The sequence below is a fragment of the Mesoplodon bidens genome (genome assembly GCF_964165515.1).
Source record: "Mesoplodon bidens genome assembly, chromosome: 15".
NCBI lineage: Eukaryota > Metazoa > Chordata > Mammalia > Artiodactyla > Ziphiidae > Mesoplodon > Mesoplodon bidens.
Window position 1 is genome coordinate 34,688,643 of NC_138171.1, and position 17,897 is coordinate 34,706,539.

General features: G+C 41.4%; 1 protein-coding gene across 1 annotated transcript in view; it reads left to right on the forward strand.

Moving 5' to 3' along the window:
* LOC308628315 (cytochrome P450 3A24-like) overlaps positions 1-17,897 on the forward strand; it is a gene marked incomplete at both ends in the record, with an annotated part of 35,261 nt that overhangs the window by 15,568 nt on the left and 1,796 nt on the right. The window contains 5 exon segments of the mRNA XM_081255143.1: positions 5,457-5,617; positions 8,058-8,161; positions 8,163-8,282; positions 10,964-11,126; positions 11,434-11,581. Coding sequence (XP_081111269.1) covers positions 5,457-5,617; positions 8,058-8,161; positions 8,163-8,282; positions 10,964-11,126; positions 11,434-11,581 — 696 coding nt within the window.

Sequence of the window (17,897 nt, forward strand, 5' to 3'; positions counted from 1 at the left end):
TTTCCAGGCAGCTGGGGATTTCTGCCAAGTTGAAGGAAGACACATGGTCAGATAGAAATGGTAGCCAGAGATACTTCATAGGTGTATGCAGGCATAACTTTGTTCAGAGCTTGAAGGGCAAGTATAACAAGGATGTCATGCCCATCAGTCAGTCATGGTCTGTGGATCACCTGCAGCCGAACCTCTGGGGAACTTGTTTCCAATGTCAATTCTCAGGCTCCTCCAGACCCAGTGAGTCAGAACCTCTGCCTGGAAATTTGCATCAAGGCTTCATCCCATCAGGAGGAACACTGCCCCAGTGTTGATGACCTTAACTTGGAGCACTTGGTTAAAGTTGTGTTCACTAGCTTAGTCTACTGTAAAGTTCAATTTTTTCCTTTGTCACTAACAAGCAGCTGGTGGGAGAAAACTTTGAGACTGGAAATATAGTGTTCCTCTTCACATTGTCACCTACTAGTTTTATCATCCATTAATGGTTTTTGACTGAAAACTTCATTACTGTGATGTTTGCAAAATGAATTTGTAATTTCATCATTCTTCTGTATTTATCAGTTGATGTTCTATTTTAAGGGAGAGCTTTCCATTCTCCCCCATCATTTATTTATTTATCTATATCAGTACATTCTCATGTGTAATTTACTCTCATATCATTTTTTTAACATCTTTATTGGAGTATAATTGTTTTACAATGGTGTGTTAGTTTCTGCTTTATAACAAAGTGAATCAGTTATACATATACATATGTTCCCATATCTCTTCCCTCTTGCGTCTCCCTCCCTCCCACCCTTCCTATCCTATCCCTCTAGGTAGACACAAAACATCGAGCTGATCTCCCTGTGCTATGCGGCTGCTTCCCACTAGCTATCTATTTTACATTTGGTAGTGTATATATGTCTATGCCACTTTCTCACTTCGTCCCAGCTTACCCTTTCCCCTCCCCGTATCCTCAGTCCACTCTCTAGTAGGTCTGTGTCTTTATTCCTGTCTTGCCCCTAGGTTCTTCATGACCTTTTTTTCCCCCTTAGATTCCATATATATGTGTTAGCATACGGTATTTGTTTTTCTCTTTCTGACTTACTTCACTCTGTATGGCAGACTCTAGGTCCATCCACCGCACTACAAATAACTCAATTTCATTTCCTTTTATGGCTGAGTAATACTCCATGGTATATATGTGCCACATCTTCTTTATCCATTCATCTGCTGATGGACACTTAGGTTGCTTCCATGTCCTGGCTATTGTAAATAGAGATGCAATGAACATTTTGGTACATGACTCTTTTTGAATTATGGTTTTCTCAAGGTATATGCCCAGTAGTGGGATTGCTGGGTCATATGATAGTTCTATTTTTAATTTTTTAAGGAACCTCCATACTGTTCTTCATAGTGCTGTATCAATTTACATTGCCACCAACAGGGCAAGAGTGTTCCCTTTTCTCCACACCCTCTCCAGCATTTATTGTTTCTAGATTTTTTGATGATGGCCATTCCGACTGGTGTGAGATGATATCTCATTGTAGTTTTGATTTGCATTTCTCTAATGATTAATGATGTTGAGCATTCTTTCATGTGTTTGTTGGCAATCTGTATACCTTCTTTGGAAAAATGTCTATTTAGGTCTTCTGCCCATTTTTGGATTGGGTTGTTTGTTTTTTTGACATTGAGCTGCATGAGCTGCTTGTAAATTTTGGAGATTAATCCTTTGTCAGTTGCTTCATTTGCAAATATTTTCTCCTTTTCTGAGGGTTGTCTTTTGGTCTTGTTTATGGTTTCCTCTGCTGTGCAAAAGCTTTGAAGTTTCATTAAGTTCCATTTGTTTATTTTTGTTTTTATTTCCATTTCTCTAGGAAGTGGGTTAAAAAGGGTCTTGCTATGATTTATGTCATAGAGTGTTCTGCCTATGTTTTCCTCTAAGAGTTTGATTGTGTCTGGCCTTACATTTAGGTCTTTAATCCATTTTGAGTTTATTTTTGTGTATGGTGTTAGGGAGTGTTCTAATGTCATACTTTTACATGTAGCTGTCCAGTTTTCCCAGCACCACTTATTGAAGAGGCTGTCTTTTCTCCACTGCATATTGTTGCCTCCATTACCAAAGATAAGGTGACCATATGTACGTGGGTTTATCTCTGAGCTTTCTATCCTGTTCCATTGATCTATATTCCTGTTTTTGTGCCAGTACCATGCTGTCTTGATTACTGTAGCTTTGTAGTATAGTCTGAAGTCAGGGAGCCTGATTCCTCCAGCTCCATTTTTTGTTCTCAAGATTGCTTTGGCTATTCGGGGTCTTTTGTGTTTCCATACAAATTGTGAAATTTTTTGTTCTAGTTTTGTGAAAAATGCCAGTGGTAGTTTGATAGGGATTGCATTGAATCTGTAGATTGCTTTGGGTAGTAGAGTCATTTTCACAACGTTGATTCTTCCAATCCAAGAACATGGTATATCTCTCCATCTATTTGTATCATCTTTAATTTCTTTCATCAGTGTCTTATAATTTTCTGCATACAGGTTTTTTGTCTCCTTAGGTAGGTTTATTCCTAGATATTTTATTCTTTTTTGTTGCAATGGTAAATGGGAGTGTTTTCTTAATTTCACTTTCAGATTTTTCATCATTAGTTTATTCTCATATCATTTTTAACTTTGATTCTAGAATTCTCTCAGGTTTGTCCACTGGATCCCTTTTAAGTAGGCTCTTGTATACTTTTTTATTTCTTTTTTTATTCCTAAATGTTTTTTTCCCAATAGACTATTTTTAGAGCAGTTTGGTTCACAGCAAAATTGAGGGGAAAGTACAGAGATTTCAAACATACATCCACCCCCACCTACACACAGCCTCTTGCACTATCAAAAGATCACATCAAAGTACAGTTGTTACAGTCAATGAACCTACATTGACATATTACCACCAAAAGTCCATAGTTTACATTAGGGTTCATTCTTGGTGTTGTCCTTTCTATGGGTATTGACAAATATACAATGATGTGTATCCACCATTATAGTATATAGAGTATCATTTTCTGAGAAATTCCTTGCTTTCTTTTTTTTTTGTTGGAGTATAGTTTCTTTACAATATTGTGTTAGTTTCTGCTGTACAATGAAGTGAATCAGCTATATGTATACATATATCCCCTCCCTCTGGGACGTCCCTCCCATTCCCCATCTCGCCCAACTAGGTCATCACAGAGCACCGAGCTGAGCTCCCTGTGCTATACCGCAGGGTCCCACTAGCTATCTATTTTACATATGGTAGTGTATTTATGTCAAACCTAATCTCCCAGTTTGTCCCACCCTCCCCTTTCCCCCTGTGTCCACATGTCCATTCTCTACATCTGTGTCTCTATTCTGATGCAAGATGTTCCAGGTATCTATTCTGTTTCCCTTGACTAGTCCTGAGAGGAGCTCTGGTTTCCTTTAGTGAGAAATGGTATTTAGAAATCAAAACCTGGGATCTAGGAGTGTTCATTTCTACTATGGTTTCTTTGCTTCTACATCCTTTCAGTGGACAAAGATAAGACCATCAAACATATCATCAAATATATTTACACAAGACTGATGAACATAAGTATTTCTTTTTTTTGTTTGCTTGGTTTTTAAACTTTATTTTATTTATTTATTTTTGGCTGTGTTGGGTCTTTGTTGCTGCGCCTGGGCTTTCTCTAGTTGTAACGAGCGGGGGCTACTCTTCATTGCGGTGCATGGGCTTCTCACTGCGGTGGTTTCTCTTGTTGTGGAGCACGGGGTCTAGGTGCACAGGCTTCAGTAGTTGTGGCACAGGTTCAGTAGTTGTGGCACGTGGGCTCTAGAATGCAGAGCCAGTAGTTGTGGCGCATGGACTTAGTTGCTCTATGGCATGTGGGATCTTCCCGGACCAGGGCTCGAACCCATGTCCCCTGCATTGGCAGGTGGACTCTTAACCACTGTGCCACCAGGGAAGCCCCAAGTATTTCTATATCTACTCATAACCAGTGATGTAAACAGAACGTCTCTTTAAAACAAGAATGCCCTGGTTTTTAGTTTATTTCCATGATATGAATACTCACACTTGGTTAATTTCAAGATACCAATGGTTTGACAACCATCTCACAATATTCTTAGATTTTTACAGATTGGTTCTTGAGAGAGGGATGAGATGACTCTAGCACACCACTGTAAATATATCTACAACTATGTCCCTGTCTATCTATCTGTCTATCTATCTATCTAGTTATCTACCTATCTGACATCTATCTAACTACGTGGTCCAATACAAATTTCCATAGGAAATATTCTACATCTGCACTGTTCAATACAGTAATCACTAGACATGTGGCTATTGAACATATGGGTAATGCCACAGAAGAACTAAATGTTAAATTGTATTTAATTTTAATCAATTAAAATTTAAATTAAATAGCCACATATTAGACAGTACAGCTCTAAACTTTTAGTATCCTAGGGTTTATGCTAACTGGGGGAAATAATTTGATAGTTGAATTTACCCACAACAGCTTCACATAAACTATAATGGGGAAATCAGAAGTCTGTAGATCTTTCTTCCACTCATTTTACATTGTTTTAGTTGTGAATTACATGATTGGGCAGGTACCATGTTGATCTGAGTGCTCTAAGTACCTAGTATAGTCCCATCAAATAGATTGGAGGCTGACCATGCTTGGATTTTCTCAGAAGAATATAAAAATGGTGACCAATTTATAATCACAAGGGCTGTTTGCTGAGCACAAAGGAGAGCAAAGAGAGTGGGCTTGTACTGAGGAAGATGACATTCAGGTCATGATTGAATAAGCATTGCTAACTCCACTCCCTGGATCCTATTTTTCTATATTGTGTGCTGGCCAATGCCCATCTAAGGACACATTCTTTCTTCTGCTATTTTAATGCCATTGATTAGACTAGGATCAATCAGCACTCTTCTAGCTTTGTTTTTTTTTCTGTAGTTTCTGTATGTCTGTGATCATCCATTTGAAGACTTATGCCCCAAGTCTTCTATTAATTTTCCCTACAGTATAGCCTTAGTATTGCAAACTTTCTCCAAAAAATTCATGTTATAATTTAGCTAGAATAATATAATTTTTAAAGGAAAAACATGGCTACCCCATACTGTTTCTAGCTAAAGTGCATTTAGGATTCTCCAAGGGACATACTGATAATGCTGTGTGTGTTAGACAGAAATGCTATCTCTTGAAATTACTCAGCTGTGTTGGTGGAAAGTGTGACATAACCAGGAGCAGAGGGCCAAGTATAGTACAGACCTTGAGGAAAAACTGGATTAAGAAAAGTTTTGCCTGTTTCTGGCTCTGTAAAACAGACATGAGAGTGCAAACCACTCCCAGTTTTGCTCTGAATTGCTTTTCCATTTTTTTCCCTAGGGATTTGGGAGTCTCATTTGGATTTCTCATCCTCTAACCTGTGATGTTTTATATTGACATGCTTTACCTACAATGTCTCTCCTCCTCTTTTAGCTCTGTCTGACTCAGAAATGGTGGCCCAAGGTATTATCTTTATTTTTGGTGGCTATGAGCCCACTACTGAGGCTCTTTCCTTCCTTTTTTATAAATTGGCCACTCACCCTCACATTCAGCAGAAGCTGCAGGAGGAGATTGATGCAACTCTCCCCAGTAAGGTGAGTGATGATACCTGGAGAGGGAAGGGGAAAGTGAATGAAGCCTTAGCACGAATGTCTCCTTGCCATTTCTCAGGAGATTTTTGCAAAAAGCATAAGTATCAAAATTTTCACTTGTGCTATTTAGGAAGGATCTCAAGAGTCAAACACAAAGGGGGGAAACATAGGTAATGCATACTACTCACAGAAATATAAGTAGTTTGAAACAATTGCTGGTCCTGGCATATCAGTTATCACAATAATGCCACATAAAAATCACGAAACCTCAGTGGCATCTAACAGTAAGCATCTATTGCTCTAGTGTCCACATAGTTATCTGCTGATATTGGCTGGACTTGCTTGGTTCTGGCTGTTGGCTGATCTAGGCTGGCCTTGGCTAAGCTGGCTAGGCTGACTCAATTCCACACTTGCTTCTCCTGCCTCTCAATCTCCACATGTCTACTTCTCAAGGCAATGGTAGATGGCAAGAACCAAAAGTCCAATCATATGGGTGATTTTCAAAACTCTCCTAGCATCACACTTAGCCAAATTTCCACTGGTGTAAAACAAACCACCTGGCCAACCCCAGAGTCAGAATGGGAGGGAAACACAAAGGTAGATGGCAAAGGGCATGGACCCAGTAAGGGCTGGAGAACTGGGACCATTAATTCAGTCTACTGCCCTGGGTACACTGCAGACTAGGAGGAGCCTTGTAACAACAAAGGGCTTAAAGTAGGAAACAGAGGATGTGAGTTTGAATCCTGGCTGTGGTTTTGGACAAAATTTATCACCTTTCAGGGTCCTGGGTCCTTCAAATGTAAGGTAAGGATAGATCGTAGTGCCTTACTAAATTAGAGATGATCTGTCTTCTCTGGTAAACCACATATTGCAATTCTTTTCATTGTAATAAGATGGTCACCAGGCAAAAGAGAATTGCTAAAGCATTGTCTTCTTCCTCTTCTATAATAATACAATGACAAGAACACTATTGGCCAACATTTGCTTTTTTACTATATATGTCTGTTCTAGATGCTATTTATAAACGAATTTAATCTTCATAAAATTCTGTATAAGTCAGGAGAGGCTAAGTTATGCCTCAGTAGCAGATGAGCCCTCAAATCTCAGAGCTTTCATAGCAAAGGTTTACTTCTAACCCACATCTACATGACCAACATGGATTGTTAGCGGAGGATGGGAGCGGGCAGCTTGGCTCCACAGCGTTACTCGGGGATACAGGCTAAGAGGCTCCACCTTCCTGTAGCTGCCTTATCTGGAGCATGAGGACTTCCTGTTGTCTGGGGAATAAGGGACTCGAGCGTTGCTCACTGGCTTTTCAAATGATTTGTCCCCAAACTGACATAATCGCCTCAGTTCACAGCCCATTGGCAAAGCTGGTTTCCTGTAACTTCCAGTGGGCTGGGAAATACAGGGACTACGTGGATACTGGGTGAGCAGTGAGTGTCTCTGCCACACAAGCCTATGAAGTGTCAACTCTAATTATCTCCATGTAACATTTCAGAAACCTGAGCGACAGAGAGATGAAATACTTTCACATACTAGTCGTGTACCTAGTGGTGAAAACGCCAACCTATGTGCCAGGGTGTCTGTCTCCTGAGCCAACTCTTACCCTCTACAATGTTGCCCCTTAAATATAACCCCACGTGACAGCCACGTGTCACCCCCACTGGTCTCAGATCTCTGCCAAAAGTGGAATTCTTTGTGGTGTGAGAAGAGCTGGCCTCTGGGGCTGGAGTGGCTTGTTTAGACCTTCAGACCTTACAGTCACCCCTGAAGGGACACTAAGAGACTGTTCCAGCAACAGAGGCTGTGGCTGAGGATAGGGTTCTCATCCTCTTGTAACTTTCCCTGGATCTGAAATTGTGTTCCTTGTAGCACCCATTTTACCCTTCTTTTGCATATTTGGTTTAAAAAGCAACTTGTTTCTCCCTAAATTATTTATAGAGTTTTAATATCATAAAGTATTTTCAGATTTTATAGGTACAGTCAAAAGAATTAGTAAATGAGATTCCTCAAGTAACAATTTTATGTTGAATAGAGGATTTGCATTTATACATTTCTTCCCTTGGTACAGATGTGTGGCCTCTCTTTTGAAAGGAAACAGTGACTTTGGCACGTTTCACTTGAGACTAAGGATCATAGTCTATTAGTCACGTTTGTTCTTGTGAGAAAGAAAATACACTGCATAATGATGTGCAGGATTTCAGGCCCTGTTTAGGGGATTGTCCCAATGTTCTCGTATAGTCATAACCACTCCACACATCTCAGTGGGCCACTGAGCAGGTCAAAGGACATGATAGATATTATAACACCTATAAATGTTAAGGTCCTTTACCAGTTGAAATTATTCTCTGGAGCTCCTACCATTTCAACAGGACTATGTAGACTGAGTTGAAGTTTGATCCTCAATCTCAGTTTATCAAAATCTATTTCTTTCTTCCAGGCACCTCCCACCTATGAGTCCCTGGAACAGATGGAATATCTTGACATGGTGTTGAATGAATCTCTCCGATTATTCCCACTTACTGCTAGACTTGAGAGTCTGTTAAAAAGATGTGGAAATCCATGGGGTGTTGATTCCCAAAGGGACAGTGGTGATGGTGCCACTCCTCACTCTACACAGAGATCCGGAACACTGGCCAGAGCCTGAGGAGTTCCGTCCTGAAAGGTAGGAGAACCCAGGGAAAGGAACCCTCTCTGATCCAGAGTGGTTCCAGCATATTAGACGCCTCTTACTGTAGGAGAAAATGAGTGATTGTACAATCATTTATTTGTGCATCTTTTTATTGTTTGACGTTTTTTCTTAATATAAGAGTGATCATTGTTCGAATCAAATTTTACAAACTGTGGACTAGAAAAAAGAATTATAGCTGTCTACATTCCTAATACCTTAAGATAGGCCTCATTAATAATTCGTTGTATGTCCGCATGGACATTTGTCTATGCATATATAGATTTTTAAAAACTAGAATGGTAGTATATTTAATTTGGTTTTGAACTGCTTACTTGATTTAACAGTAAACTATAAACAACATTCTATGTGAATTTGTGTGTGTATCTATCTATCTATCTATATAATATATATGAGTGATTATATGCATATGCCATAATTTATGTAACCACTGTCTTATTTTAGGTGTATAGGCTTTTTATTTCCTTTAAGTTTTTCTGTCTGTTCTCCTTAGCTCTTTGAATTCATCACTAATGTTCCCACATTTCCATTTCTTTAAACACTGGCTATGTTTCCTCTAGCATTATTGTGAGAGTGCAGGCTGGGGACCTAGAGGTCTCATCCCTGATGGTTCAAGCAGCCTCACTGAGGACGGATGTGCACACAGGTGCCCTGGTTCTGTCTGTGGCTGCACACCTGGGCCAGCTCCCTTCTACCTCAGTACTTGGTGACCTTCCAAAGAGAAGTTCTCTGCTCTCTAGATGTCTGAGACTTCCTCCTTGGAAGGGTTGAGCATCCTCTTTTGGGAATTCAGAGTCAAGGTCTAGCTTCAGTACAGATTGGACTCTGGGAAGAGTTGATGCTTTCCCACTTATTGTACAGTGAGCAAAATTTGAGATGAATATTTTAGGGCACTAACTGGGATCTAGACTTTTATGAGCCCCTGACTATAAGCTCCCTGATGGCAAGGACTTTATCTTGTTCGCCCTAGTGTCCTGAGTGCTGGCATAACCTCTACACATAGCACTTCTTGAAACAGGAAGTCAGAGTGGACCAAGTCCTCTGTTTTCTGGCCCAGGGAACCTCTGTGTTTCCCTGAAGCTCAGTAGCTCCCTCTCCTGCAGCTTCATGAACCTAAAACCAGAGACCACTCACTATTATTTCTTTTTTGCTGTTGTTGTTGTTCATTTCGCTTCACTTTACTTATTTATTTATTTTTTATTGGAGTATAATTGCTTTACAATGTTGTGTTAGTTTCTGCTGTACAACAAAGTGAAGCAGCTGTATGTTTACTTATATCCCTTCCCTCTTGGACCTTCCCCTCATCTTCCCCCATCCTGCCCATCTAGGTCGTCACAGAGGACAGAACTGAGCTCCCTGTGCTATACCACAGGTTGCCACTAGCCATCTATTTTACACATGGTAGTGTATTTATGTCAATCCTAATCTCCCAATTCATTTTTTTTTCTTCTTTTTGCGGTACGCGGGCCTCTCACCGTTGTGGCCTCTCCCGTTGTGGAGCACAGGCTCCGGACGCGCAGGCTCATCGGCCATGGCTCACGGGCCCAGCCGCTCCGCGGCATGTGGGATCCTCCCGGACCGGGGCACGAACCCGTGTCCCCTGCATCGGCAGGCGGACTCTCAACCACTACACCACCAGGGAAGCCCCTCCCAATTCATTTTTGATTCATTCAGTCGTCGAGCAGAGAGTTAGTGCTCACCTGTGTGTCAGGGACTCGGCAAGACAGTGAGAAATCCAAATGTTTACAGAAAAGCCTATCATGGAGAATTTTTGACATATGCACAAGTATATTCTATAGGCACTAGTCTATGGAAGACTCCTAATGTATCTATATGTGCCCATTCCCTGCCCAACAACCATCCCATGTCTCTGCTCCATCCACAAGCTACTGCTACCCTCCTCCATCTTCCCATATTATTTGAAGTCACAGTGTCTGTAAATATTCCAAAATGTTTTGCAAAGTAGGGACTCTTTAAAATATACATAATCGCAATGCTATTATCACTTTCCACAATTCCATATTTTTCCTTAATATATTCAAATACTGAGGAGTCAAATTTGAATAAAACAGAGGTCTAACCATCAAGGAATTTATAGGCTAGTGGAACAGATAGACAAGGAAATCAGTGGTTATTCTATAGTAGCGTCATATAGTTAGGTAATTGTGACCTAAGCATACTGTGCTGTGGGGGAGACAGACAGACAGACAGACAGACACAAGGGGACGGGAAGGAAGGGAATACAAGGGGGAAATGACAATTTAAATCCTGGGAGATGATTCTCCTTCTTCCTTCCCCCATGAGCACATGACCGACATCAGTGTGCGTGGAGGTGGGAACCCACGTTTCCTTCAATCAGTTCAGAGCATGAACATCTCACTGCCTGAATGTAAATTTAGTGTTTAGAGATAAATTTTTTTTTAAACAGCATTCATCTCATCTCCTCAACAGGACTGAAAGCTCCTATAGGGTCCAGGGAATGGGAAGGATCTGGAGTTTACCTTTCTCATAGCAAAATCACCACAGCAGGATTCAATGACTAGCTCACACAGGCATCCCTAATGCTACTAGTTGAGTGTTTCAGTTAAACCTCAGACTTTGAGCTCTTGTGGTTTTTCTGTTTCATTAATTTGTTTCATCTACTGCCGTGGAACCAGGTTCAGTAAGAAGAACAAGGAGAGCAGAAATCCTTACACACACATGCTTTTTGGAACTGGACCCCGAAACTGCATTGGTATGAGACTTGGTATCATGAACGTGAAACTTGCTGTTGTCAAAGTCCTGCAGAGCTTATCCTTCAAACCTTGCAAAGAAACACAGGTCAGACAGTTACCTAGCTGCATTAATTGTGTTTATTGTGAGTTTTTAAAACTGATATAGATAGATAGATATCATATGTATATATATATACACACGCACACACACACACATATATATATGAATGTGTTCTATTCAAGGAATAATTTGTCATATTGGACATGAATGTATTTGGAGCCATCTGTGACCTTTAAGGGTCCTTCAGCTCTGGATAGCTAAGCCTGTGGCTTTGTAATGACCCAACTGTAAAGGTCATCTAGAGTCAATGCAGTTAGCATAACATGATTCTTTGCAGTCTTTTGAACCTCAGCAATATTTTAAATTTCAAGTCCACCGGAAGGAAGGGGAGGTGTGTGCAGTCATGAGAGCAGTGACGACCACATCATGGCTCTTCAGTGATGCTCTTCTCCACCAGAACTTACAGAAGCTCTCCTGGCAGTGGTCCTCGGCCACTGCTTGTATAATGAAATTATTGTGGTGCTTTAAAAAATCCTGATGCCTAGGTCATCTCATTTATTCTAAAATAATTCACCGGGAGTGTGGCATTCAAAGCACTCCCGCGGATTCTCCTGTGTAGTCACGGTGAGAACCTCTGCTGGAAAGCATTTCTGCCAGATGTGAAGGACTCCCACAGCCCCCTCACCTTCCAGGGGTCCTGCTGCCATCAAGGTGGGCTCCCTTTACCTTCTAATAATAACTCTATGTGTGCTCTTCCCCACCCCCATTCTGTTCTTCCCCCTTCAAGTTCTAGCTCAATCCCGAGCCCCTTCATGGAGCCCTCCCCACCCAGTCCACAGCCCACTGTCCCCTCTGCTCTGTATCAGTCACCACAGGCTGGCATCATGGTTCCTACCACCTAACTTAACACTTTGTCATGGAACCATCCAGTTTGGTTCCTATGTTTTCTTTACACCTATGAACGTCTTTAACTGTAGCCTCTCATTTTATTCCTTTCGTAAACTCTGAACGATGCCTCCCAGTCACCCAGCAAATGCTTAAGGAGTTAGATGTGCAATTGATTAGAGTTCTTGGATACAAATTGTGAACAATTTGAACTTTTGAAATTTAACAAATGACATTTGTGTACATGCCTGGTGTACATGTGTATGTCTATCTGCTGGGGACATATATGCATGTCATTTGAAATTTTAAAATAACAAGGTGTTACATTTATAGAAAGATCTGGAATCTCTCCTCTGAGGAGCACAAAGAACAGTTGCCATTGTTCATTCATATCAAGCACGGCCCTGTAATAAGGCTTTTTTCTAGGAGTCACACATTCAGTAAGCAGCTACCCCATTTGAGTAGGCTTTCTCAGGGAAGAGGAGGATAGAGACAGTTTCCATTTTACTTGTGGGCATCTGTGTGTCCATAGTGTAGGTGTGTATAGAAAGGGGACTTAGCCCTGAGAGAAAGGGGGCCTCTGGCACACCTGGGAAGGGCAGATGCTCCCTGAAGCTCCACCCAGGCATCCACAGGCTGGGGCTTCTCTCCTCCATGACATTTGTTTGCCCTTCAGTCAACTGAGATTAGAAGGTCACTCTGTTGGTTCCCCCAACACTGAAGGAGTGACTGGGTGAGAAAAGGGCTAAAAGTACTGGAACAAACACTGTAGGTCGTCAGAAGTTCACCATTTCCACTACATTTGGGAGACAGGAAATGTTAAAAAAAAAAACAGGCATAATGCTTCACAACGACCTCTTCTGATCATGAAACTGGATGGGTTCTACTGGGAGAGGTGACTGGACTCTGCAGAAGTTGAGGAAGCCCGATGTAATTAACATGTGTGATTCCTACTAGGATTACCTTGCAAGTTTCAATGGACACAAAATTATCTTTACATGGCTCAAGAGAGTTGGCCATAATGCCTAAGAATCTGGTAAATTTTTAAACCTCATCCTTTGTACCTAAAAGTTAAATCAAAAAAAGAACACAAGCCAACCAGATTTTTGTCTCTAGCCTGGTATGAAATAAGCGCTCAATAGATATTTTGTGGAAAGAATGATGGATGAATGCTTTCACTATCTCGTCTTGACACAACCTAAAGAATAAGTATAAACAATCAAAAATAAGGCGGGAAGATTGGATGAAGCTACCAAGTTCCAGTTATAAGATACATAAGTACTAGAGATGCCACGTACAACATGATGGCCCTAGTTAACCTTTCTGTATGGTGTATAGGAAAGTTGTTAAGAGAGTAGATCCTGAGAGCTATCACCTGAAGGAAACAATATTTTTTCTTTGTATCTATGAGCTCGTGGATGTTAATGAAACTTACTGTGGTGATAATTTCACGACATATGTACGTCAAATCATTATGCTGTGCACCTTAAACTTATGCACTCCTGTAAGACAGTTATGTCTCAATAGGTGGAAATTTTAATTTAATAAAAAGATAATAAGGGAATGCGGCAAACAAGTTTACTCCATATATTTTATCATAAATGTGGCCAGTTCCTTGAAAGACACGACTATTAAAGTTCACCCTATGAAAAACAGATAAGCTGACTATCCCTGTATCTATTAAATACATGGAATTTGTAATTTTTAAAAAAGAATCAAAGGTATATGATACTAAAACTAGCTGTTATATATTTGTAAAGCATTATTGTCCATAATGTATCTTATATATCAATACTTTGTTTCTCTTGCTGGCCGTGCTTCATTATTCGATTCTCACGTGTTTGTTTAACTGTTGCAGACGCACCTGAAATTAAGCCCTCAGGTACTTCTTCAACTAGAAAAACCCATTATTCTAATGGTTGAGCCCAGAGATGGGACCTTAACTGGAGCCTGACTTTCCCTAAGGACTTGCGCTTTGTTCTTCAAGGAAGCTGCATCCCAGGACAACAGAGGCCTTGATTTACTTTGTGATAAAACACAGAAATGAAGATGGGATTCACCTACTGCAATTGGTGGATGACTAGAGATTCTGCACATTCATTTAGCTTTCTCACTGTCTACGTGGAGTGTTATGCATTGTGTCATATAAAAGAGGTGATTAATAAGTGCCAGATATGCAAACTCAGCTTATCTGGTTCTCACAGAACTATCTCCACCCCACCACACCCCACTTAGGACCATCTGCTCCTCCTGAGCACTGATCGGAATGAAGATTTCTCACAAACTCTAATGAAAATAAGAATGATTGTGATGACTGAAGTAGTGACATTTATATCACAGATTTTATTTTGAATATTCTAAATTAAATATTATATTGAGCAAGTCAATAAACATCTCTTTACAAAAGTATAATCTGATGCCTTTGTGCACATTAGGGAGGAATGTATACAACTGAATCAGGGAGATTCAGTGACTACTTGCTTTTGACCATCAAAATCACTGGTTGGTTGGGGACTTTATCAATACTCCAATTTGACTCCTATTAAATAGGTAAGAGCCTATTTTGCGACTTTGCCTATTGCTTAGAAAGTATATTCGTAGTTTATACCTACCTTTTTTGGAGCACATATTTTTTGTAACGCTCAACTGAGAAACTTATATTATTTGTTTTGATTTAATGTTTTCATCTCATCTCCCCTGATGTTTCTGGAAGGCAGGAAAGATGTTTTTCACACCTCTTTGCATTCCATCCTCAACTCCCAACTGTCTTAACCACAATGAATGTGAAATAAAAGATGGTTAATTGGTCAGTTGTTCAGGCAGAAAGGCTACAAGCACTGATCAGTTTCAGTTGGTATCAGAAGCTGCCCAGGGCTCTTCCTTTCCCTTTTCTGCCCCCTCCCTCCATTTTTCCTTTCCCGCCTTGCCTTCCCTTCCTGGATAATCCAGTCCTAAAGTCATTGGGGGGTGGGGTGACAGAAGGTGGGCAGGCACACAGTGCAGGGTGGGGGCAGAGAAGGGAGGCACAGTGACTCCAAGTCAGAGACTGAGTAGGGAGGGGAAAGTGTCCACAGGAACAGCAGCCTGGCATGAGTGTGGGAACCCAAGCAAGGTGAGAATGTTGCCCACTCATATGCGTGGCCTGGTAAGGGCAGCCAGAGGCTAAATAGGGTGTGGAGAATGCAAGTAAGTTGAGGAGGTCATCCATGAGTGGAAAGGAATGAAGTGAGGACTAGCTACACAAAGGAGGAGTGATCAAGTAAGTAAGTATATAAAGGATGATGGAAGGCAGAATTCTCACTGTTGGAGAAGAGAGTCACTGAGTCGGAGAGGGAGAAACCAGAATAAATCCCGTGGAGTCAGCAATTGAAACTGAATGTGTAGTGTAAATCCATGCTTTTCTACATATGTAGAAGAGAGCTAGCTAGATGATATAGACAGATAATAGAAAGATAGATAGATGATGATAGATAGACGATAGATAGATAGATAGATGATAGATAGAAATGTGTGTATGTGTGTGTGTATAAAAATGCATATTGCCTACTTTTCTCTACTGATATGGTTTAGAAACAAAACACCAAAATAGCAATAAGCACACCTCGTGCCCAGATCTTGGCTTATAAAGATCATTTCCCACGGAAAGGAGCCAGGACTTCTTAGAGAAATGGCTGATTCCAGGACTGGGAAAGTACATGATGCCCATGGAACATCTTGGGCTAGAAGACAAGGAAATGTTAAACATCGACATGACAAAAGGACACAGAACCAGCCTGAGGGGCTTCCACTGACCAAATCAGGGACCATTTGAGCATGATAATAAATAAGGATAGTAAGAGTTGTTAAGCCACTCAAGAAAATAGGAAAACATAAGTACATACAGATATATGTAAATAAATTAATGAATGAATTGCAATTTGAAGAGGAAACTTACATAGCTTCAAAGTAGTGCTGCTCAAAATACCCATTAATTATAGAGGGGAAGGGGTAACTTCAGAGTGGAGAAACCTGGCAGACACTCCTTTCAAGGGATCAGAGAGCAGCATCAGGAACAGGATGATTTGATCTTGAGTCACCTGATAGGATGCAGTGAGAAGAACTCATCTCACCTGTGTGATATTCCCGCCAAGGAGGCAAACCTGAAGGAAATCCTGAAAAGAGTCAGGCAAACCCAAACCGAGGAACATTTTCCTCCTTGTCTGTAACTGGTTTGGAATCTTTGAAAGAGTCAACGTCTTGAAAACCAAAGATAGACTGAAAATGTTCCAGACAAAGGAGACTACAGAGAGGTGATATGTAAACACAACTCGAGGGCTGGGTCCTTCTGCTACAAGGACATTGTTGGGACAGGTGGGGAACTGGGGGCTCTGAGGTTAGACGGCAGTGATGTGTCAGCGTTAACTTCCTGACTTGGAGGTCATATTGTGGTCATGTAGAGATGTCGTCGTCTGTGGGTCATTCAGGTGGTGTGAAATATGAAGTTGGTGACTTACTCAGAGAAGGGTCAGGAAAATGGTTCTTTCAAAAGATTTTTCAGTAAGTTTGTGATTGTGGGGAGAGGGTCACAAAGGCAACTTTCTTTGGGCTTATACAGCTCTCCCCACTCTCTCACCTTAGTTTTCTTTGTCTTATTTTATTCTAAGGAGGCAGGCACCACACTGTGACTGAGAGATGGGGGGATCTGAAGCTGGAGCTCCTGGGTTTCAAATCCTAGCACCTTCCATAGCTGAGTCTAGACTAATCAGTGGCTTTGGGCAAATGAAACAAGCCCCCCATCCCTTGCATAGCTTGGACCAGAGAATTTGGCTGAATTTCAGTGCTTCTATGCCCCTCAGCTGAATGTCACTGTGAACACATTAGCTCAGGCTCAGCCACTGTCTTAGGTCGGGTTCCCCAAAAGCAGAGCCTGAGGTGGGGGTTCTAGCACAAGTACTTGACTGAGAAAGTGCTCTCAGGATAATTGAATGAAGGGAGCTGGGTGCAGGAAGAGGAAAAGCTGAGTGAAGATGTGCTCTCTGTGGAGCCCAACCCCACAGAGAGCTCGGAGACAATTTTGTAACCCAGAGTAGGTCCAAACTGGAGGCAGGGGCCAGCCTTTCACAACCCATCAGTGAGTCATTGATTGGCCCTCCCATCCCCCAGGATGAACAAGCTCCCAGGTGAAGTGGCTTCAATTTGGCCCGGGGGAGATTCTCTAGAGAACAGGACAGCCTTTAATCAGTAGCAGCCAATACTCCCAGTAACTGGGGGAGGAACGTGCGGCTCAGGGTGAGGGATCTGGTAACTGCCTGGAAGTACTGGCTGAATTTCATGAATACACGGTGTCTGTAAGGAGGGAATGAGCTCTTTGTTGTTCCTTTGGGATTTATCTTTTCTCTGCCAACAATGGACTCAACTCTGGGAACTTTTTAGAAACAATTTCTGCCCCAGGGTAGGAGGAGGAGAGTGGGAGGGGTTTCAACCCAGGGTCTTTGACATCCTACAGGGGTGGGGAGACCTGGGGCTGGAGGGCCTGCTCAGGGCCCTGAGCTCACACAGCTGGACAGACACCCCCAGCCCCAATTAGAATCCAGGAAATAATGTCCTGAACATTTATGACTCAGTGGCTCCACACACAGCAGTTGGCAAAAGAGGCATTTAAACACAATCAATAAGAAGGAAAAAAGGAGTTTAGAGTCAGCAAACTCCCAACCTTTTAATTATCTTTTCAACTCCAATTTGAACTCATGTCTCCTCCTCTTGCTAACAAAATATACATTTCATAACTTGGACTACACTATAACACTCGTGTATTAGCCACTAGTTGAACTTTTTGATCTCGTATTGAGTGGACATTTCTAGAGGGTCTGGTAAGGGTCAGGTATCTGATGGACAAGGTCACATGTTCTCTTCACTCAAAGCCACTAGGAGGCCGACTCACAGATCCAGGTC